Genomic DNA, 24,646 nt, shown 5'->3' on the forward strand with positions numbered 1-24,646 from the left:
TGTTTCTGATTTTTTTTTTATTGACCATGATAACATGGTAGGAGGTACAAACAAGATATAATATATTAAAAAAGTGGAAGATAAACTTCAGGGGAAAAAAAGATTAAACATTCTCTAAAAAGTCCCCTAATTTACACACAGCTATTGGCTTATCTGACTGTAATAACAATATGTTCAACCCCATTTACTCACGTTAATATATTATGCAATTAAACAGGACCACAAACACAGATTATCATACAGTTTAAATAACACATTTTCTAAAACATAATCAGCCAGAAGAGATTTATTCAAGTGTTGTATTGGAATGCATTAGATTAAGTTAAATGTACCAAATAAACTGGCAAAACACTATTTCATTTATTTCAACTTGGTCTGATAGAAAATGATCACTTCAAAATTAAGACTCTGATCCTGAGGAGATGTAAAACGTACGATATAAACATAAAAATCCTTAATTATCAGTTGAATTATTGCATGTTATACTCAAAGTGCCTTCTGTTAATAAGCTGCTACACCGTGGTGCTGCTATTGAGGAATGGCTGCTCTTTGATCACCTCTTTTAAAGTACACTGACAGTGTCAAGTCATGTGTATACAGTGCAGTGTTTGTTTTAATCATGAGGTAGCACATGAGAGGTGATCATAAAAGGAAAATTCAGGTCCACCCACACCCATAGCACATAAACTGTACACGCTCCAGTCCAGCAGCCGTGGATCCACCATCACATCGAGAATCCTCTCTCTGCTATCAGGGCCACCGTCAGCCTGTCTCGCATGATCTCCTTGGATGAGTACAAGGGCAGGTACAGAATGGAGTGACATGTCAGAGACCCGGGGAAGTGCTGATCGTAGCGCTGACCACTCTGGACTTGCGTAACTTGAACCTTCATCTGGACCTGGTCCATGCCAAGAATAGGAACCCTCCTGTACCCAGTCAGGAACCCTGAAGAACACCCGTGGAGGGAAAGTAGGAAACTTCAAGTTACTCTTTGTCTGTTGCCATCTTTGTGCATCAGCATCATCTGCGTACCTACAGCAGCTATAGTAGTCCCTTTATTTATTTATTTATTTGAATGGATGGATGATAATCAATAACTAGAAAATTCCTAAAGAAATTTTGACAGTGTGGCTTCTACTGCCCGAAGAAATCGCAATATATACACACGCCTATGTTACCGGTAGTGTCATTCAGGTTCAATTGAGATAGCGCTACTCTCTTTTATGCATTTTAGATTCATACTCTTGGATTGAATCTTGTATTTGTGGGGCTTTTATTTTGAAAGGGTGGGACTGGGTGGGTGAGAGAGGGGGAGAGGAGACAGAATCATAATGTTTGACACTAAAATGAAAGGCTTCATCACAAGCATTCCAGTTAGAATTCATTCTGTGGGGCTTTTAATTTGAAATGGGGGGAGGGGGGTGGTGAGAGGGGAAAAGTCCTCTAAAAATATCTAAGACCTGAATGACTGTATGATAGAGAGAGACAGAGAGGGAGAGAGAGACAGACAGAAAAATAGACAGAGAGGAGAGAGAGGCTGAGTGAGACAGGCAGACAGACAGTTAGATGGACTGAGTGAGTGGGGGAGTGAGACAGATATACCATATTATTATGGTATATCTGTATCTCAATCTCCTCAAAGCCTATATGGTTACTTTTTAATCACGCGTTTGCGTAGACAACCGGCAGCGTCCCGAACAGAATTGTTTGCATACTTGCCTATGTAGGTTACAACGCGTGTTACTGGAGGATTCCACTAGAGGGCACAACAGAGTTCTCAGACCGTATATAACTTCTAGATTTGCATGACGTAAACGATAAACATTGCGACGCTCCAGGAGTTTACTATATTGCTATTTCTGCGATCCTGGCTGAAAAAGCGACGCCATCGTAGATGATGTGTAAATAAAGCATGTCACCATACTGCACTGACACTGCCTTATACCGTTCCTGTGCGTGTTGCACCTTGCTGACGCTAAGCAATAATTTACGAGGACGTGCACAACCAATGCTCCGAATGGACGCAAGATACGCGAGGCACCCATCATGTCAGTGCAAACACGTAGATAAAAGCAAGTACATCTTTAGAATTAACACCATAATGGACATTTCTCAAGCACACCACATTGATGCCAACCTTCTGTGCCAAAGTGGGAATCATTTTTTTTGTGGTGTGGGAATTAATTGTGTGAAAGTAAAGTGGGCAACTGCCTCGGGGCCCCAGATGTACCTCCAACATGAAATACATTTTCCTGTTGGCCTTTTCCCCCTCCACTACAATTAACCGTGATGTTGTTTGTGAAAAGAACATATAGGTTTCAACAGCTCACATGCTACATGTTTAATGAAAGGCTTCTACAATGAAAAGCTGTTAATATGAGGTACAGTACTTACAAAGGAAATCTTTCCTCTGGTCTTCAGTCAGTTCATCAAAAACCTCCCAAAACATCTGCCTGGTGTGGTCGCTAAAGTGAAGTTCCCACACTGTGTTCTAATTTCAATAACAATGAAAAAAAAGATTGTTGCAATGTTTGACGTGGTTAAAACAAACATGTGATCAGTTGCAGTTGCAGAGAAAACAGGCCGAGCTTGTGTTTGGGACAGTGCGTGTACCTTTTTCAGTTTCGCCCAGTCATACACGTCTTGGCCCACCAGCACTCCCTGCAGCTCCTCCGGCCGAAACAGCGTCACCAGACCCCGGTCACACACCTGGAAGAAGCCTCGCTTGAACTCCTCAAACACGCCCTCCACGGACGCGCTGAAGGCATGGCTCACGTAGGCATCCACAAACTCCTTCCTGTTTGGCAGATTCAAGTTTAAATTCAACAAACATCTCTCTGAGACGGAGCTGATCTGGGTGCAGGTCACACACACACAACTTTGATTTGAACATTTTTAAAGTCTTACTTATTTAGAACTGTCAGTGGCTTTCCAGGATTTTGGGGGTCAAGGTCGACCTCTGCCCCATCCCAGTTAATCTGTTAGTCAATTTTGAAAGAGGAGGTTAATGGTATCACTGCAAAACCTTTAAAATGCTGAAATACAGATAAAAGATGCACATTACTGAAAAACTTGCTAGAGTAAAACACCAACCAAAAAACACCAGTCCAGGTCTTCGAGGTCATCCTCTTCATAGTCCAAGACGCACTGCAGACTCCTTAAAAGGGAGTGAAACAAAAGAACTGAGTTATATTAAAAGCAATACTGAATGGCGTACTGGATTCACAATATTTAGGCATCAATTTAAAACAAACAAAACCGTATTACTAAATGGAGAACAATACTGACTTTCCAACAGCCGGGCTGAATTCCATCAAATCCTGCAGTGTCGGCTCTACACCCAGCAGCTTCTTGAACAGAGCCAGTGGGAAGGGTAAGTGTATGATACTGTTGTTGTACAAGGCCAGTCCACACAGAACACCAAACAGGAAGACGTTTGTCTTGTCCTCCTCTGTTGTCTGTATTGAGAAACAAGGACATTTGAGGTTGATTGCATATTGTCCCATTGTTGCTTATCAGCATTAGCAAGAAAAATCCACCAAATAAAGTGAACCCCGAGTGTATGGTTCGATGGTCGATGGTTCCCGCATGGGGATTTGAAATCTTACCGTGGAGGGGAACCATGCCAGCGTTTCGGAGTCGTTGAACATGAACATCCTAGATCCAGTTGACACCATTTCACGGAACAAGTGGTGGAAAAGGTCTCTTTTGTAGACGTCTGTGACCTTTGGGTCCTCGTCAAAATAGACCTGAGAGACAAAAAGTTAGAAATAGGCTTAGATGAGATTAACAAAATGATTATACGATTCAATGACATAAGATTAAGTATAAAATGATTTGGCTCTGCTTTAGCCATCAGGTCAAAACGGAATATTTACCATAAGTGGCTTCTTGAAGTCACTGGGATGAGCAGCAGCCAGTTGTTTGAAGGTGCCTTCCAAAAGTGACGCTCGCTTCAGCTTCAGTCCGAAAAAAAGATCTGACTCTAGACGCACTTGAAAAGGCCAACCCACCATTTCCTGGTGTTCTCTCTATAAAACAATTACATCTTTAAATATAATTTTCCTATCTTAATTACATTTTCATGTCATGTAATGTAATGCATTACATGACATCACCATACCTATTAACACATTAAGCAGACACAGAGCTACATTCCCATTCATTTGGAGTTGTATTTCTGGTCACCTGGTGAACGTAAGGCAATTCTTACTCTGCTTCTAGCTCAGTTTTGGTCTCCACCAAGTCCTGAGGGAAGTATTAATATTATTAATATAAATATTGATATTAAAGGACAATTCTTGCTGGTGTTGAGGTTGATAAGGGCGGCCAGTGAACCAAACCGGTAAAGCTATGGGCCGTCAAACCTAAACAATGAGCTGAAAGACGCATGTTATTCACTGTCATGGCGAAATTGTCGCCTATATTTTAGGCATGCAGGAACGCTTGCGCACTGCTATGGCGCCGCTTTTGCTTTTGAGTGCGTCTTCCGCGCGTCTACATTGACAACAATGGATTTCAGTGCGCATAAAACGCGGCATGTGAACAGCCCCTCATGTACCTTTAAAATGGCATTGCTGACGTAAATAGGTTGTCAGCAACCACAGAAGGGACTGTGGCTAAGTGGAGAGCAGGGTCGTCCTTCAATCAGAGGATCGGCGTTTCGATCCCTGGCTCCGTTAATCGCATGTCGATGTGTCCTTGAGCAAGACTCTTAACCCCAGAATTGCTCCCGTAGCTGTGTACACCTATACGGTGTATGAATGAGTTAGTCTGATAGGCAGGTGGCACTTAGCCCTGCCATCAGCGTGTGAATGGGTGAATGATGACAAGTAGTGTGAAAGTGCTTTGAGTGGTCGGAAAGACTAGAAAAGCGCTATACAAGTACAGTCCATTTAGGTTAAACATTTTGCCCCTTTGTTAAACTTGATAGGACACCTACTTGCTAACTTTAAAACAAACTATACATAAATAATGCAAAATAACAAATGTTGATATCGGAGAATTCCTGACATTTCTTGTTATATTGTTTGTATGGTTTAGTTTGCCAATAGGCAAAGTTCCAGGCTAAAGTTACCTGAGAGCATTTGGCATGGATGTCAAAAGCCATTTTCTTCGATTTCAGATCCATCACAAATGGGAAGTTACAAAGGACAAGTTGCTGATTATCCATATCCTGAAGAGAGCATATAAGCAATTTACTTACAAAAATGTAAACTTGATGACCACCTCCTCAAATTTTGCTTTTTTTCACCTGAATGGACACTGTATGAGAAGTGACAAACAAAGTGAGAGAGAGAAACACGTATTTTGTTAATAGTTTTTTACCTCGATATTTGAACGCCAAATTTGCAGATCCTCTTGAAGAAATGTTTGGCTAATCTCCAAACAAAAAGTTTGTTCTGGGATTCTCTGACGTCCTGCAATCCTGTCGTTGGCCTTTAAAAAAGGTATGTTTAGGAAGAGTGTGAGGGATTGGTCAGCAATGAAAAGCATTTGTAGAACAAATTGAATAAGGTGGTTGTGGTTTCTGTGTGGTTTGAAATTCACAGGAAAAAAAGCAGATAACGGATACTGACGTTGTACATATACTGGAAGACTAGTAGTATGTTTTCGAGTCTAGAGTCGCGATGAACAGGCTCAGAGGACAGGATCACTGAGAGGGCCTGCTTCCACACCTTAACGTGTTGAACCTTGGTGGAGGGCTTCAGTGAGGACCACCAGTCCCCTGAGGAAGACAACATGGAGATTTGCAGACATTAATGACAGTGAGCGTTTAACAGCTGAGCAGATGTCACAGATATGACTGGAGTCCGGAGTGTGCCACCAGAATAGTTATTGGCAATTATTAGACGCTACTAGTCTGAGATTATAATCAATCAAAACCTTTATAAAATTAACAAGGATGATAAATTGATCAAATATAAATGTATTTAATTATTGCCTTAAGGAACTTTAAGTTTGAAAAAAAGTTACAAGAACACTTGTTATTAATTTGAAATTATAATTAAAATACACAATTTAAACCTTTTGTGTGTGTGTGTGGGGGGGGGGGGGGGGGGGGGGGGAGGGGGGCATTAGCAGGTGGACAGACAAGTTACATTCACCATTTTAACACATGATAATTTGATAAAATGAATGATGCATTTATCTTCAATGCACATTTACATAATACATTATAATCTGAGGAGGTCTATAATTATTACACTGGCACTCTCCAGACTCAATACAAGGACACAACTTAATTAAATTAATGTAAACCATCTCATAAAACTGAAAAAGGCGGACTTTGAGCTGGGGTGGGTTCTACTTTTTGTATTGTTAAATTACACAATAGCATCCTGCCCTCCTTCATTCAGACTCCATAGCAATTCACAAATTTCATATCAGCATTATGAAAAATAGCACCGCTCGCTCCATTTCCAATCCTAGTTACTTGCTGTGGGTCTGATGAACACACCATCACGTGATCCTGTGTTTAATGTTAAATGAAGCATCTCAAGCATTCAAACAGCTTTCTCTCATAGTACCTAAGACCCGGAGGCTTCCAGCACAGAGCCTTTGCACAGCGGCGGCGACCGCCTCGGCGAGAGTTGTGCTCGTTCGTCGCAGGTCGTGTCTCTGGATCACATGCAGGAGCTCATTGAGAAGCAGATGGATCCTCAACCCCTCCACCCCCACTGGCATCTCATCAAGAGAGGGAAGCAAGAGCAGGACAGCAGCCTCGACCTGTTGGGAGCATAAAACTAAATAAATGAGCAGAGCATTACTGAGAGGTTTTGAAAGTATACGGGAAAGCACAATGTCAGTCGCATACCTCTGCCATAACGTGATCCTTCTTTGCCAGTTTCTTGAAAGCATGTCGCGCAAGTGACAAGTTCAAGCCGGAGTACTTTGACGAGGTCTGGAAATGTTTATCTTTGCTATGGAGAAAAAATTCAGAGTGTGAATGTGATGTAATTCAACAGATCCAGAGACGTGGGGATCATGAACGGATGGCGTTTACCTTTGATCAAGGAAGATTTGATTCATGCAAGATGCGGAGGAGAACGTCCTGCGGATTTCCCTGCAAGGTTTTCATGTGGTTAGTCAATAACACTGAGAATAGAGTATTATCAGATTTAACAGGCCACCAGTTATATGCGATAACTGCTACTGCATTGTACTTACCGTTTGATCTTTTTCCATGACTTTGAATTACATACAGTGACCCATTTGTCAATCACATCATGTGTTACATTGCTGGCAATGGCAGTGCTTAACACCTCATGCGCTTCCTGTGAACGAAACAAGATAAAGGCTCATATTCGGTGTTGAAAAATGACTTCATATGTATGAATAATTGAGGTTACGGTATTATTACACCTCCCACAATTATAATATGTACTGTATGTATTTGTGTTGGTACCTTAACAGACGTGGACGTTGCAAATGAACAGTTTCCTCCTGCGTAGATGTTTCCAATTTTAGGACCATTAGTGGTGTCTGGAATGATAATTTAAAAAAAAGTTATCTCTGTGTCTGAAATAAAAATGGAATCAATTTCGATATTTTAGAAACGTAGTCACCCTGTGTCAGTTGAACCGGTAGCGGCACGGACGGATGACTCTCCTCTCCGTGTCCCAGCTGCCCCTGCGCTCCACACCCGAAAGAGTAGACCCTCTTGGAGTCCGTCAGCACTAATGTGTGATGCCTGATTGAGATGACGTTACAACGCAAAACAGTATTTTAATGTCAACAAAGCTTTTTCAGGAGTTTTACAGCCCCCAAACCTCTATTTCAGACAACAGAAACATTCCTGGGATGTTCTCAAATGCAACAAAAACATTCTCATGGAGAAATGCAAAATTTGATTGCCGTTCTCTACCTGCTCTCTGTACCATTTCGAAGTGTTTGAATTCTTGAGCAGAGTCTGGAAAACTGATTTGAAAATATTTTTCTAGGTATTACGTGGAATTTTCAGAAAATCCTTGTTATTAATGATACCGGTGGCCATTAAGTGAACTGCTGTTGCTAGCGCACGTGCTAGCGATAACGTTAAGGACCAAGCAAACTAAGGTTGGTAAGCTAGCTGCTACTTAGCTAAGCCACTTAAGACAGTATTTTGTTACATTAGCTACACACTGTCGAGGCTGTAGGGGAGCCATGCTGGAAGTGCATTGGTAATGAATTGGCTCAGAATAACTGCGTAAGAGTTTATAATTGTAACGTACCGTCCACATGCAATCTTGGTGACCTTTGCCCCCCAGAGCTCTGCAACAAGCCGAGGTCGTAGTTCATCGCCGAATGAGTTGTGCCCGAGCTGTCCATATTGACCAGAGCCAAATGTGAACACTGCACCATTCTGAGGAAGCAACCAGACAAACATATTTTAATGCCCCACCTATGGTTTGTTAGATATTTCCATTTCTGTGGGATCTAAGAAGTTAGTGCTGCGTTAAGGCTGCATTGGTGAGGCACCTAACAGCTTTTTTTGTCTAACCTTTGTCAAAGTGGCAGTGTGGTCCTTTCCACAGGAAATGTAAATTGTTTTCTTAGTGTTCAGGTAATGAACAGGAGTTGGTGTCGGTCTGTCTATTGGGGAAAAAAATTACATTCTGGTTTACATATAACAGAAATAGTATTAGTAGAGTATTAGATATAATGATTGCTTTTTTTTCTCATTTTTACCTGTTGTGTCTCCCAGACCGAGCTGCCCGCAGTCGTTTCCTCCCCAGCCAAACACGGCTCCGGACACAGAGAGGGCGAAGCTCTGCTCTCCCCCTGCAGCCACCTGGACCAGGGGGAGTGCTGACAGAGATCCGATGTGTTGGGGAGAGTCGGCGCCGGGCTCGCTCCTCCCCAGACCCAGCTGGCCCCTGGAATCCCGGCCCCATGTATACACCTGACCACCTGTGGAGAAATGACTTTTCTGACACCCTGGCCTGTTTGCCTTTTGTAAACCACAAGTGCTATATAAACAGATGTTATCTTGTACTATGCCGTGATACCAGCCATTATTGGACTTTGAGTCAACCTTTACCATCCTGTCTCAACGCTGGCTGAGGTGTTGTTTTCCACCAAGTCAACACAACAAAGGGTTTACAAAAGGCAGTTGTGGGATTCAAACGTTAAAGCAGTGATTACTGGTAGTATGTGACTGATACTATTTTAGACCCCAGGAAGAGTTTCCACAAATATTGTAGGAGCCAATAGCTTTAAGCTTGTACATTAGTAGCAGTTTACTGTACACTTCACTGTACCTTTGGTGAGGGCCACTGAGTGCTGGCTCCCACAAGCAACCTGAGACACCAGTATGTTACACAAAGCTTCCAGGGGCCTGAGAGGACAAGAGACAGAAAAAAAACAAAGCTCAAACACTCAGAGCTGACCAGCATGAACCCAAGTGAGGATTTTGTAAGACCAATTGTTGTTGTTGTTGTTGTTGCAAATTCAGGACATCGATTGACATCATGAGATTAGTTTCTCCTTACTTCGGAATGTAAGTGCGAGTTGTAGTTGTGTCCACACAGAGAACTTTTCCTTCCTTAGAAAGCAGTGTGACCACATCATCATCACTACAAACCACGGCCTGAATCTTCTCTTTACACGTCACAAACTCTGAAAGAACACAGCAGGTGTATTGTAAGTGATGCAGCTTGTTATACTGTAGGTCACTACTGCGAAAAATAAAACTTATTTTTGCAAGAGCTCAGAAGGAAGTTATGCTCACTCTGTTTTCCTCTGACTCTCCCCCCATCTTTGCTCTCTTTTGTGCAAATGATGGCAGCATCAGCGTTGTTTTTGATGAAGGCGAGCACGCTGTGACCTGCTGACAGATCCGTGATGTCAAAGCCGAGGTTTAAAAGGTGAACTCCATCGCCTGCTGAGATATTTGAGCCATCTTTCAACCGAAAGCCCTGCTGGCAGTTCTCTCCCCATGAAAACATCTTGGTACAATGTCTCTGGAGAACCGTCAGCTGCTTTTTATGACTCAGCTCTGTCAGTCAGAAACGAAACTTGAGTGGTTCATTGTGCATACTTTGCTGTGAGCAAAGGAAAACAAAACCTATAACCATGATGAAACGAAAATAACACGCCCAGTGAGTCAGAGGCAGGAGGAGCTCTGTAACTTTAGAGGTTTTAAAGAAAAACGAAAGTGAAACTGGAGTTGATAGCTGCTGTTTGTGCATGACTGCAGCAGTATTTACATTGTGTTTGGTGATTAAATAGAGTGAATAGGAATACTGGATACTTGATACTCAACTCAGGGTTAGTTTAATGAAAAGCTCAAATACTGAACATTACTTTGGCTACACTAACAACTTGTTTGAAGCTCCTTATATCCATTCCCTTCTTCTATGAGGCATTTAGTGCTGTAAAATTGTGGGTGGGTATTAATAATTGCAAAAGACTGGAAATAACCAAATCTCAGATACTGACAAAAAAAACATGAATATTTAGTATTTTTATTGGGTTTGATCATTTATTTATGTGGAGTTCAAAGTCTGCAATGGCCAATATTAAATAAATTAATAATATTATTCCCAATGCTCAGTTCAAATTAACACTGGCTTGGTAAATTACACTTTTTAGTATTTTCCACTCAAGTCTATATCAATAGTTTCATTCATGCTTTTTATGACTCAGCTCTGTCAGTCAGAAACGAAACTTGAGTGGTTCATTGTGCATACTTTGCTGTGAGCAAAGGAAAACAAAACCTATAACCATGATGAAACGAAAATAACACGCCCAGTGAGTCAGAGGCAGGAGGAGCTCTGTAACTTTAGAGGTTTTAAAGAAAAACGAAAGTGAAACTGAAGTTGATAGCTGCTGTTTGTGCATGACTGCAGCAGTATTTACATTGTGTTTGGTGATTAAATAGAGTGAATAGGTATACTGGATACTCGATACTCAACTCAGGGTTAGTTTAATGAAAAGCTCAAATACTGAACATTACTTTGGCTACACTAACAACTTGTCTTCTAGAAAAAAAAGCTCCTTATGTCCATTCCCTTCTTCTACGAGGCATTTAATGCTGTAAAATTGTGGGTGGATATTAATAATTGCAAAAGACTCAGCTCAGCTGGAAAGAAACATATACCCCGTCCAGAAAATGGGTTTTTCTGTTCACCTGATATTTACTATTTTTATCATTTATTTAAGTGTAGTACAAAGTCTGCAATGGCCAATATTAAATAAATAAATAATATTATTCCCAATGCTCAGTTCAAATTAATATTGGCTTGGTAAATTACACTTTTTAGTATTTTCCACTCAAGTCTACATCAATAGTTTCATTCATTTGCAAATTTATATAAATTAAAAAGGTTAGGGAGAAAACAGGGAGTAAACTAACATTACCGCTCTAATCCTTGATATATTCTTCAGGTGATAGTAGGCTGATATAAAGAGTTAACACCGGCAACGGAATCCCCTACTTATGTAATTGCACTTCTTATGTCCCTGCTGGTAAATAGACCATTATGTTTAATGAGGAAGAAAATACAACAAAGTAGAATACAGAAAATGAAATAAAGTTTATTTTTTCACATTTTCTATTAAAATTAAAATTTAGAAAATTAACATTTTCTAAAAGTTAAAAGTTAAATTGAAAGTTTGAAATAAAGTTTTCAAAAATTATACTTAAAAAAAACTGTTTAGAAAAACAAAGCACTGATATATTTTACAATTAGTTTACCTACTTTAAAGTGAAGGGGGTGTTCAAGAGCTTAAAATAAACTTCTGTTGAAGTAATGATTAAGCAAAAATCAAGACCTGGCCATATAAACTGAAACCTGAAACATCAGATGATATACAACATATGGTATATGATGGGCTGTCTGCCTTACCACACTTGGTACGTATACCATATTTAACTTTCACTGTGTCATCAAGATCTGACTCAGTATAAAGGCAACTCAAGGACACGACTATTTGTGCCACTGAAGACCAGAGTTCCTGCCTGTGGTAATATCATGCTCTCTTAAGATTGAGATAATAACTTGTCTGTTCTGTGCCACTGTGAACCCCTACAAGTGGCTCCCAGTGTACGATGCTGAATGTGTATCTGCCTATAGAGGCAAGAAGCGTATGGAGGCTCCACCCCACATCTTCTCTGTCTCTGACAACGCTTATCAGTTCATGGCAACTGGTAAGTCATTATCACAACAATGTAGAGGATATCACTGTATGAGGTTTATGTTGCAGAGAAACATAGTTAATTCTTTTTGTTTCTTATTTAACAGATAGGGAGAACCAACAATTGTAAGTTTGGTTCATTTACAATTGTTGACTTTGTTGAAGATAGTCAAATATCTTGATCAAATTCTTATAAGTCTGTGTCTATGCCTAGTGGAGAATCTGGTGCTGGAAAGACTGTGAACACCAAGCGTGTCATCCAGTACTTTGCAACAATCTCAGTTGGTGGAGAAGGGAAGAAGAGAGACACATCAAAGGTATGTTCTTGATGATTACAATTCAGGGTTCTTTACCAATGGAACATTTTCCAAAGTGATTTTCTGATATCGCTTCTAATACTGGATTATAGGGGTCACTGGAGGATCAGATTATTGCAGCCAATCCCCTGCTGGAGGCCTACGGTAATGCCAAAACTGTGAGGAATGACAACTCTTCTCGTTTTGTAAGTATGAAACAATTTCTACACATGTGAGAGGCCTTGTTACTGATTGTCCATGTAGAGGGACATTAAGAATCCCTTTGTTCCAAACAGGGTAAATTCATCAGAATCCATTTCGGCGCAACTGGCAAACTGGCTAGTGCTGACATTGAGACATGTAAGTAATAATACTCCATGTCCATACAAATGACTCAAATTGAAAATTGGCCTAGCTGTGACTTATAAACAATATTTGTAGATCTGCTGGAGAAGTCTAGAGTGACATTCCAGCTTCCTGCTGAAAGAGGCTACCACATCTTCTACCAGATGATGACCGGCCACAAACCTGAGCTGCTTGGTAAACAGATTGAGATGTTGCAACATTTCACCTACTGTTTTCATACGAAACTAAATTATTGACATTTTCAACCTTTTTTGGTGACCAGATTTGGCACTCCTCACAACCAACCCCTACGACTTCCCCATGTGCAGCATGGGTCAGATCGCTGTGGCCAGCATTGATGACAAAGTTGAGCTGGAAGCCACTGATGTGAGTGATCTTCACTTCAAACTATTGAAATATATTTAGTGCAATACATGCAAAACTGCTCTTTTAAGTGCATTTTCTAAAGTGATTATGTTTTGTGTGGACACATATTTTGAATTCAGAATGCTATTGATATCCTGGGCTTCACAAATGATGAGAAGATGAGCATCTACAAGATGACTGGTGCAGTGCTCCACCATGGTAACATGAAGTTCAAGCAGAAACAGCGTGAGGAGCAGGCTGAGCCTGATGGCACAGAGGGTGAGTAGCTTGGGAACAACAGTATTAAGATAAATAGAGTTCCTAATCACACTGGTTTCTGTTCATATCATGATGGAAATCACTGAATTATTTTCAGAGGCTGACAAGGTTGCTTACTTGCTGGGTCTGAACTCCGCTGACATGCTGAAAGCTCTGTGCTATCCCAGAGTGAAGGTCGGAAATGAGTATGTCACCAAGGGACAGACTGTACCTCAGGTAAACATGAATTATCCATATTCAATATCCTACTATTTGAAAAAATATTAGTTATATTAGTTCTACTAAAATAATGTATTACAGGGTTCACTCGATACAATAAAAGCCATGTAAGTGTACAATGTTACTACTTAAAGTTTTATCGATTATCTGGTGTCTTTTTTTGGGGGGGGGGGGGGGGTCCCTACAGAGGATGTCATATGTGCACAGATTGTAAAGCTCTCTGAGGCAAATTTGACTATAAAAAATGTATTGAATTGAATCTTAGATGCATTCTTTTTATTTAGGATTTTTTTGTCATTTATCTCAATAGAATGATTTATAAAAAACACCAATAATCTATTATTTTACAAAACGGTTAACTTATCAAATCACATCGTTATTTCATTCAGGTGGGTAACTCAGTGCCTGCCCTGGCCAAGTCTATCTATGAGAAGATGTTCTTGTGGATGGTCATCCGTATCAACCAGATGTTGGACACTAAACAAGCAAGGCAGTACTACATTGGTGTCCTGGATATCGCTGGGTTTGAAATCTTTGACGTAAGTTTATATTCCAACAATTGAGCAGCCAATACTTTTAATGACATAATCATTCTTATTAACAGAAAGAGGTTATGTGTCCTTGCAGTTCAACACATTGGAGCAGCTGTGCATCAACTTCACCAATGAGAAACTGCAACAGTTCTTCAACCACACCATGTTTGTCCTGGAGCAAGAGGAGTACAAGAAGGAGGGTATTATCTGGGAGTTCATTGACATTGGCATGGACTTGGCTGCCTGCATCGAGCTGATTGAAAAGGTAATCAATTCATTTTGTGATATAATTTTCCTTAATTTCACTTAATAACTTGACCCCCCCACACAGCGTTACAGCGATAGGCTCCATTGAAAAAGAAGATCCGCCTTTGTGAAGACATGAACATCTAATCCTCGAATAAAATATGAGCTCCAACTTTGTAAATTAAATTTCCCGAAAAAATAGTTTTCTCATCATTGGTGCGATACAGTATTTGTTCATGTAAAATTATTCAGCTACGAACTCACGGTGCACATTCTTGTTACTAAGGCTCCAAGTCCATTCTACATTTTTCAAACAGGAAAAAGCTTGCCCAGCGCCTTCAGGAGGCTGAGGAGCAGATTGAGGCAGTGAATTCCAAGTGTGCTTCTCTTGAGAAAACCAAACAGAGGCTCCAGAGTGAGGTGGAGGACCTCATGATTGATGTGGAGAGGGCCAACAGTCTCGCAGCCAACCTTGACAAGAAGCAGAGGAACTTTGACAAGGTAGCATTATTTACTTTTTGTGGCCAAGCCATACAAACTATAACATAGATATATATATATTTGTCTTTATAGTGCTACACAACCAACTGAACTGTAGTAATTGTGCTATTCAGGTGTTGGCAGAGTGGAAACAGAAGTATGAGGAGGGTCAGGCAGAGCTTGAGGGAGCACAGAAGGAGGCTCGTTCTCTCAGCACTGAGCTGTTCAAGATGAAGAACTCTTATGAGGAAGCTCTGGATCACCTGGAAACCATGAAGCGTGAAAACAAGAACCTGCAACGTGAGTTCAACATAATGTAAAATGTTCATTGTATTCAACACGTGTATGTGTTAGAATACAGTATTTATATGTACACTTCAAGGCTTAACAATATTAAACAAATGTATCTATCTGCAGAGGAGATCTCAGATCTGACTGAACAGATTGGTGAGACTGGCAAGAGCATCCATGAGCTGGAGAAGTCCAAGAAGCAGGTGGAGACAGAGAAGTGTGAGATCCAGACAGCTCTTGAAGAGGCTGAGGTACATATTTTTTCCTGGGGAGATCTTCTGAAAAAAATTGCAAATAGTAAAAAAAAAGCATAAATGGATTGAAGGCAGTGATGAATATTTCATTCTTTGATATCGTCAGGGAACTCTGGAACACGAAGAGTCTAAGATCCTGCGTGTCCAGTTGGAGCTCAACCAGATCAAGGGTGAGGTGGACAGGAAGCTGGCAGAGAAAGATGAGGAGATGGAGCAGATCAAGAGGAACAGCCAGAGAGTGATTGACTCCATGCAGAGCACTCTGGACTCTGAGGTCAGGAGCAGGAACGATGCCCTGAGGATCAACAAGAAGATGGAGGGAGACCTGAATGAGATGGAGGTCCAGCTGAGCCACGCCAATCGCCAGGCTGCTGAGTCCCAGAAGCAGCTGAGGAATGTGCAGGCACAGTTTAAGGTATTGTAAGACACAGAGTTGTTCCACAGTCTACGGTCAGTACAGGGACATTTCGACATTCATAATATTTTCATGGTATTTTTTCACTAGGATGCACAACTGCACCTTGACGATGCTGTTAGAGCCCAGGAAGACTTCAAGGAACAAGCTGCCATGGTGGAACGCAGGAACGGTCTCATGGTAGCTGAAATTGAGGAACTTAGAGCTGCTCTGGAGCAGACAGAGAGAAGCCGCAAAATGGCAGAGCAGGAGCTGGTGGACGCCAGTGAGCGTGTTGGACTTCTGCACTCTCAGGTGAACAAACTCCTTTAATTTCTTCAATAAATCAAATGTCTAATGAGATTTACAATAACCTAAAATCAGGCACTTAACTGAGAAAATCATTTTATCTTTTAGAACACAAGCCTCATGAACACCAAGAAGAAGCTTGAGACTGATCTGGTCCAGGTCCAGGGTGAAGTGGATGACACTATTCAGGAAGCAAGGAATGCAGAGAAGGCCAAGAAGGCCTTTGTAGGTTTAAATTTTGTTCTTACTTTAACTCCAATGTGTTTTTTAAAGATATTGCTAAATAACATGTTATGCTGTCTCCTCTAGGCTGCTATGATGGCTGAAGAGCTGAAGAAGGAGCTGGAGACAGAGGTTGAGGCTGAGCAGAGACGTGGAGTAGATGCTGTTAAGGGTGTCCGCAAATATGAGATGAGAGTGAAGGAGCTCACCTATCAGGTACAGTCACTTTGATAGTTAAAATGTACAGGACTAAATTATCCAATATACTTACCATTAAAGACATTTTAACTTGCACATCTACATTGTCTATTACAGACTGAAGAGGACAAGAAAAATGGCTCCAGGCTGCAGGGTCTGGTTGACAAGTTGCAACTCAAGGTGAAGGCCTACAAGAGGCAGGCTGAGGAAGCGGTAAGGATAACATATTTATTTTTTAAACAATGCAAACTTGATATTATGGCAGATTTGTTTGACCTTTATGTCAATCTCTGTGTTTTTTTAGGAAGAGCAAGCCAACGTTCATCTATCCAAGTGCAGGAAGGTCCAACATGAGCTGGAGGAGGCTGAGGAGCGTGCTGACATTGCAGAGTCCCAGGTCAACAAGCTGAGAGCAAAGAGCCGTGACTCTGGCAAGGTAACTAACATTCAGCTTGATGAAAATTAAATCGATTGAAATTACAACTATTTTAATGTAAATCACGTAACACTTAAGTCATGACTGAAAAAAAGTTACGATATAGCCTCAAACTTCAGAAAATTTGCATTGTCTGTGTTGTTTTGATCTAATTGTGTCCTCCAAGTCACTGTAATCCCAACGTGAACATTTCGCATGAGCATGAATGAATAGTTGGCTTAATTCAATATACATTTGCTCTGAGAAACCATCTTTAGAGGTCAATGCTTTTGAATGAGACGGTTCAATAACTTCTGGCATCTCAGAAACACCCTCACTCTGATCAAAACACATCTAGCCACAAAATGTAAAGTGTAAGAGAGGAGTTTAATGAGTGTCATACGAATATTTAACAGAGAGTGCATTCCAACCTTTCAGAGAATAATCAACCTCCACACTCAGTGTTCTTCTGTCAGATAAGAAAAATGAGTATCCTAATAAGTGGACAAACTGATAGTGCTTCAAGAATCTTTGTTTTTAATTGATTTATCTCTTTTTCTGCATTAATAGTGTCTTTACAGTTTGGATTCTTTCTGTGCTTGTTTCGTGCTATGGTGCCTCATACAACTGAATGAGGCACGAAATGAAAATGAAAAACTCAAAATTAAATAAAAATAAGTCAAGAAAAAAGTAAATATATATATGTATGTATATTTAAGTCATCCATGACTTACTTAGATCATTTTGTTTAAATTGTTGATCGCAATAAGATTCTGTAAATTGAAAATATATAAAAAGTTAAAAGTTAAATTGAAAGTTTGATATAAAGTTTTCAAAAATGATACTTTAAAAAACTGTTTAGAAAAACAAAGCACTGATATATTTTACACACTCCGGTCCAGTAGGTGGCGGCATGCACCTTAAACGTTGGTTTTTAGTCTGCCATTAAACTCAAAGAAGAAGAAGAAGAACAACAAGAAGCAGAAGAAGACTCATCTCCCGGTAGCCTACAAAGCTATTGAAGTTGTGAACAGCTATTGAACAGAAACTACTGGACACTGTTTTAAACCCTGAAGTCCGGATACAAAGAGCACGTGGGTTGACTTCAGTTCTTCTCTCAGTTCTCAAACACTGTTCATCCTCCGGCTGATCACTTTTAATGTAGTTTGGAGTGAGACTCTGTTGATTCAATGAATCTTTTTCTTCTGATCTATTCTCTCAGCTTCTAGATAACAGAAAATATTTACACTTAAAGTACAAGTTTGTTCTTTGATATGGTCACATAAGAGTTGATTACAACATTTAAGCTTAATTTACAGAATTAATACTAGTTACTTGCATAGTCTATCTATTTCTTACATATTTTAAATATGAACTATCTCAGCTGCAGAACGGTACCAAACGGTTGGATATAAATCAGTGAATACAACCTGATCAATGATAGAATGAACTCGAAAATTTTGCAAGAAATTTTGACAGTGTGGCTCCTACTGCACGAAGACGTCGCAATATATGAAGCTTTGCGTAAGTTCATGCAGGACACAGAAGTCATACGTCCCCAGCTGTAACCAGCTGACAGCCAGCCGATCGAATCGTAGCTTCCAATCAGCCACACACCAATCACAGCCCACTCTCACTTCAAGGAGGTTTATTTAAATATGACTCCCTCCTCACTGATTCATTCTACATCTACGCTGTTACAGACCGCACTGCTGGCGAAGCTTTGCCTCCTCCACCCCAGCCTCCACCCCTTTTTTAGTTCATCTTCTGGCAATAGTTGAAATGTATTTAAAAAATGTACTTCTGGCTCATTCCTGTAAACCCGTGGGGGTTATTGCTCGGTGCTCCTTGTCTTAGCTTGGTAGCTGCTGGCTTATCCGGGGAGCATTCAAAGAGCGGAGCCATCGTCGCCAAGTATAACTGTATTTCCATTTGTTGCAATAAATGGTTAAAATCTATGAACGCCAATATTACCGGTCGTCACTAAGCATGTATTTTCAAGGTACACCACATGATGGCAGGTAAAAATAAAAGTGTACGTACAGGAGACTATTTGCTCAATACTAAAATGTTTTTGTAACATCTCTGTATGTGTTTACTGTTTTCCTGCAGACGTCCAGCAGCTGTTGGTGGTTAGAGAAGAGGTTCCCCCTGAGCAGCAGGACTGGAGCTCCAGTCTGGACCAGGAGGACCGAGGGCCCCCACACATTAAAGAGGAACAGGAGGACCCAGAGCCCCCACGCATTAAAGAGGAACAGGAGGACCCAGAGCCCCCATGCATTAAAGAGGAACAGGAGGAACTCTGGACCAGTCAGGAAGGAGAGCAGCTTCAAGGGCTGGAGGAGGCTGATGTCAAGTTCTCATTCACTCCTGTGAAGAGTGAAGATGATGAAGAGGAGGCTCAGTCCTCAGAGCTTCATCAAAGACAAACTGAACAGATGGAAATAGAAGCTGATGGAGAGGACTGTGGAGGAGCAGAACCAGGCAGGAACTTAGATCCAGATAGACATCCAGAACCAGATACTGATGACAAGACTGGAGATGCTTCTGACACTGAGACCAGAGAACCTCCGTCAGGTTTAAACTCTTTGAAACCTGATAACGTCCTTGTCAGTGATTCAAGATGTAGTGCTGGTGAGAAACTTTTTAGATGTTCTGAGTGTGAGAAAACATTTGGCACCAGAGTAAATCTGAAGACACACATGAGAATCCACACAGGAGAGAAACCTTTCAGCTGCTCAGTATGTGAGAAATCTTTTACACAGAAACATGTTTTACAGCAACACATGAGAATCCACACAGGAGAGAAACCTTACAGCTGCTCAGTTTGTGATCAAGGTTTCATTGGAAGTGGAAATCTGAAGAGACACATGAGAATCCACACAGGAGAGAAACCTTACAGCTGCTCAGTATGTGAGAAATCTTTTACACAGAAACATGTTTTACAGATACATATGAGAATCCACACAGGAGAGAAACCTTACAGCTGCTCAGTTTGTAAAAAATCTTTTGCACGTAAACATATTTTACAGACACACATGAAAACTCACACAAGAGAGAAACCTTTCAGCTGCTCAGTTTGTGATAACAGATTTATGAGCAACAGAGGTCTAAAGGTACACATGAAAACTCACACAGGAAAGAATCCCCTTTAGCCCTTTTACCCAATCACCCTTCCGCATATCCCTTCGAGCGGTGGGCCCATAGGGCGGCGGCTCAATGTAGATTTTTTCGGGTTGTTCCTGGTCGAACCATATGTCTCATGTCCCGGAAACCAGAGCCTCACCAGCAGTAATATGCTTTTTGTTTCTTTCTTGTTTAATCTAAATGATTGATTGAAGGGTAAATATGGAGACAAGTGTATTGGCAGACAGATGAGTTCATGTATGTGTTTGGAGACAATAAAATGTTTTGCTTTTCCATCTCAATAAAAAGAGAATAATAAAACAAAAGATATCCACTCACAGCAACCGTTGCATACACAAACTACCAAGCAGACCTATCCGAGAAGTTCAGGAAAAGTTCATTCTTTGAAGTAGTTTCCCCGTACTCCTCACTTTAATTATTTATTAGATTAGTATGAAGGGGCAAAGATACAAACGTTTAATAGTCATGTCGATCTTCCAGAAAAGGGCGTTGATTTTACTGACTCAGCTCAGTTAAGTGATTCATGTATTTTCTTAAATTCTCACTTTTTTATTATTTTTTTTTCTGCTGTTTCTAAAAGAATATATAAATGTATTGTCAGACTATTGAGATTATTAGACATTTAGCCACAACAACTGCTGGATGCACAGAAACTACCAAGTCATCAGAAGTGACCGTTGATATTTACTGACTTCAGTGTCCGTCAGCGTGGATACAAATGAAGTTAAATTACACGTAATAATACTGTAGCAGCACATTAGCTGACATAGATACTGAAACTATAAAGTAACATAATATTAAATGACTAAGGCTACATCCATACTACTCCGTTTCTATTTGGAAGCAGATTTTTCAAATAGAAACGATCTCCGTCCACACGGGCGTTTCAGCATCATTTTCGAATTGATCTGCATCCACACGGCATCCTTCGAAGACGGACAGCACGTGACCATTAACGTACACTGGGCATGCGCGTGACGGTGTAAACAGGAAGTGGATTGGTTGCTTAGTTTAAAAAAATACAACAGAGTAATAAAGTAGTCTTTAATAATGAAAGGTTGTATTTGATACTTAAGATCTTCCTCTAAAATAGTCCTCTATAAACTCAAACAGACACAGTTCGTGGAAAGTTTTAGAAGTTTTATTTTTCAGACTTAGTTACAACGCTGCGGGTCTTTCTCTATCTCTCTCTCTCACATCAAATTTACTTTAAAATCAACACTTACATGTAAACGTTTACTAGATTATGGTCTATAAATGTGGTCAACACACATCTCTCACTCTATTCTGCTCTTGCTTTGTGCAGGAAAGCTTAGCAGATCGCTAACAGTAGATCCGTGAAATAAAGACCATGGAATCCGTAGAAGAGTTTCAAGACTTTAGTGTGAATCTTTCTTATTTGTAAAACTGTGGAAACACAATATGAAATATGGCTTTACAAACTGTCCATATACACATACATGAATACAAAACAACAATCCATGATATAGCCATCATGTAACATGTCCGACTAGCTAGCTTCTAAGCTAATTTTAACATTACCGCCAATGGAGAAATGCTAACCGCGATTAGCATTTAATACAGCTTCTGACGTCCGCTCCATTGGGCTGATGACGCCGCTGGTCACGCCACTCGCTAATCGCTCCAATAACAGCTCACAGACAAAAGACATTAGACATTGTCAACTGTAAGAGATTCTAGCGTGCACCTGCACAGCAAACAGAAGCCCCATTCATGAGTCGACAGTTAGTGTTAATGAGCTGGTACTTTTCAGTTTAGCAAAATCCTTTTCGTATACGTATATATATATATATATATATACATATATATATATGTATATATATATATATATATACATATACATATACTTATATATATATATATACATATACATATATATATACATATACATATATACATATATATATATATATATATATGTATATATATACGTATATATATATATATATATATATATACGTATATATATATATATATATATATACGTATATATATATAATACAATAGCCCAATGTCAGCTGGGATCGGCTCCAGCGCCCCGCGACCCTGAACAGGATAAGCGGTTTGGATAATGAATGAATGAATGAATGAATAGTGCAAACAGAGGTAGTAGTGCAATATTACTTATTTATTGTTCATCAGATTGACGGCCAGTGGAAAGAAGCTGTTCCTGTGTCTGGTGGTTTTGGCGTACAGAGCTCTGTAGCGCCTACTAGAGGGGAGGAGTTGGAACAGCTTGTGTCCAGGGTGTGAAGGGTCTGCAGTGATCTTTCCAGCCCGTTTCCTGACTCTGGAGGTGAACAAGTCCAGGATGGACGGCAGGCTGGAACCAATGATCCTCTCTGCAGACCTGACAATCCGTTGCAGTCTGTTTCTGTCCTGTTTGGTGGTCGATCCAAACCACACAGTGATGGAGGAACAGAGAACAGACTGGATGATGGCTGAGTAAAACAGGATCAGCAGCTCCTGAGGCAGATTGAACTTATTGAGCTGGCGCAGGAAGTACAACCTCTGCTGGGCCTTTTTCCTGATGGTGTTGATGTTGGGAGCCCACTTCAGGTCCTGGGAGATTGTGGATCCCAGAAACTTGAAAGTCTCCACAGCGGACACAGTGTTGTTGAGTATGGTGACGGGGGGCAGTGTTGGGGGGCTCCTCCTGAAGTCCACTGCCATCTCCACAGTTTTGAGCCTGTTTAGCTCCAGGTTGTTCTGATCACACCAGAGGACCAGCTGTTCAACCTCCCGTCTGTACGCAGACTCATCACCGTCCCTGATGAGGCCGATGACCGTTGTGTTGTCTGCGAACTTCAGGAGTTTAACAGACAGGTCCTCTGAGGTGCAGTCGTTGGTGTAGAGGGAGAAGAGCAATGGGGAGAGCACACATCCCTGGGGGGCGCCAGTGCTGATAGTCCGGGTACTGGATGTGATTTTTCCCAGCCTCACCTGCTGCGTCGTGTCAGTCAGGAAGTTTGTGATCCACTGACAGGTGGAGGCTGGCACAGTGAGCTGGGAGAGTTTGGGTTGGAGTATTGCTGGGATGATGGATGATGGTGTTGAACGCAGAGCTGAAGTCCACAAACAGAACCCTTGCATATGACCCTGGGGAGTCGAGGTGTTGCAGCATGTAGTGCAGTCCCATGTTGACTGCATCATTCACCGACCTGTTTGCACGGCGGGCAAACTGCAGGGGGTCCAGCAGGGGCCCTGTGATGACCTTCAGATGCAACACCAGTCTCTCAAAGGATTTCATGACCACAGACGTCAGGGCGACGGGCCTGTAGTCATTTAATCCTGTGATTGAGGATTTCTTTGGAACCGGGATGATCGTGGAGCGTTTGAAGCATGAGGGGACTTCACATAGCTCCAGTGATCGGTTGAAGATCTGCGTGAAGATGGGGGCCAGCTGGTCAGCACAGACTTTCAGGCACGAGGGTGACACACCATCTGGGCCTGGTGCCTTCCTGATCTTCTGTCTGTGGAAGAGCCGACTCACATCCTCTTTGCAGATCCTCAGTGCCGGTGGGGGGTCGGTTGGGAGAGGTGAGGAGGAGGCAGGGGGTGTAGATGGTTGTTTGATGATGATGGGGCAGGTTGGGAGGAGATGAATCAAACAGTGATCAGAGAGTCCCAAAGCTGCACGGGGTACTGAGCGATATGCATCCTTTATTACAGTGTAGCAGTGGTCCAGTGTGTTTTTAAACACACTCCAGCAGGATTTTAAAGTAAATTCTTATTTAGACAGGAAGCCAGTGCAAAGACTTCAGAACTGGAGTGATGTGATCCACAATTTTTTTCCAATTTTTGAAGTATTTGTACTTCATTTTTTGTTCTACTTTATACTTTTAAATTAACAAAATATATATTTTATTTATTTGTTTGTTGATTTGAAGCTATTATGAGGCTTCGGCAGAGTGAGTTAGTCAAACCAAGGTTGTATCTTCAAAAGTTATGTTGTTGTTTTTGTATGAAAATGTTAAAATAAAAAAGAGGTATATACAACAAGTCAAATAACAACTCAACAATAGCAATTAAAGACTAGTCTAGTCTAGACATACAATGTACACCAGAATAATATATGTGATTACGTAATGACACATAATATAAGTATAATATAGTATATGATGTATACTATGTTATTATTTTCATAATTTCCCCATATTTGACAAATATAACACCGAGGCAGGCACCACAGTTCATAGTGGTCTCATTCAATATTTTGGAAGTAGAATTATGCTTAATTATTGCAAATATAACTTGTTTACTTATCACGTATTGTGTTCGGGATTAAAATCACATAATGCAGCACAGTTTATCACATAGTGTGTTCGGTAATGAGGTTGCAGATAAACTTGCCAAAAGAGCATTAAACAAAAATGATATTTTAGAAATTTGTTTTGGGAGATCAGAAGCAAAATCAGTAATACAGCACGGAATTATTACATCTTGGCAGCAAATATGGAATAATGACAATAAGGGTAGAAATTATAACAAAATTCAGACGTCAGTCAGAG

General features: G+C 40.8%; 2 protein-coding genes across 2 annotated transcripts; one reads left to right on the forward strand and one right to left on the reverse strand.

Moving 5' to 3' along the window:
• Positions 1–10,006, reverse strand: LOC142965557 (putative E3 ubiquitin-protein ligase HERC4). Its single transcript, XM_076106533.1, has 23 exons — positions 9,713–10,006; positions 9,474–9,600; positions 9,243–9,319; positions 8,671–8,892; positions 8,483–8,574; positions 8,214–8,344; positions 7,569–7,693; positions 7,409–7,485; positions 7,171–7,277; positions 7,007–7,066; positions 6,818–6,923; positions 6,531–6,729; positions 5,580–5,728; positions 5,329–5,439; positions 5,078–5,176; positions 3,879–4,031; positions 3,609–3,749; positions 3,289–3,458; positions 3,094–3,157; positions 2,908–2,978; positions 2,614–2,797; positions 2,395–2,491; positions 1–945 (listed from the first exon to the last, which is right to left on the reverse strand). Exons 1-23 carry the CDS (start codon positions 9,927–9,929, stop codon positions 725–727), a joined length of 3,000 nt encoding a protein of 999 aa, XP_075962648.1. The 5' UTR covers positions 9,930–10,006; the 3' UTR covers positions 1–724.
• Positions 10,007–10,194: 188 nt separating this feature from the next.
• On the forward strand, positions 10,195–19,485 carry LOC142965569 (uncharacterized). The gene is made up of 21 exons (XM_076106560.1): positions 10,195–12,133; positions 12,228–12,246; positions 12,335–12,437; positions 12,530–12,622; positions 12,713–12,776; positions 12,858–12,956; positions 13,045–13,148; positions 13,268–13,406; positions 13,504–13,622; positions 14,015–14,164; positions 14,253–14,423; positions 14,699–14,905; positions 15,019–15,184; positions 15,302–15,426; positions 15,536–15,844; positions 15,935–16,138; positions 16,241–16,357; positions 16,442–16,570; positions 16,670–16,765; positions 16,857–16,988; positions 19,080–19,485. Exons 1-21 carry the CDS (start codon positions 12,073–12,075, stop codon positions 19,341–19,343), a joined length of 2,871 nt encoding a protein of 956 aa, XP_075962675.1. The 5' UTR covers positions 10,195–12,072; the 3' UTR covers positions 19,344–19,485.
• Positions 19,486–24,646: the final 5,161 nt, after the last annotated feature.

This window comes from Anarhichas minor, unplaced genomic scaffold, assembly GCF_050575085.1.
Source record: "Anarhichas minor isolate MPS153535 unplaced genomic scaffold, ASM5057508v1 ptg000034l, whole genome shotgun sequence".
NCBI lineage: Eukaryota > Metazoa > Chordata > Actinopteri > Perciformes > Anarhichadidae > Anarhichas > Anarhichas minor.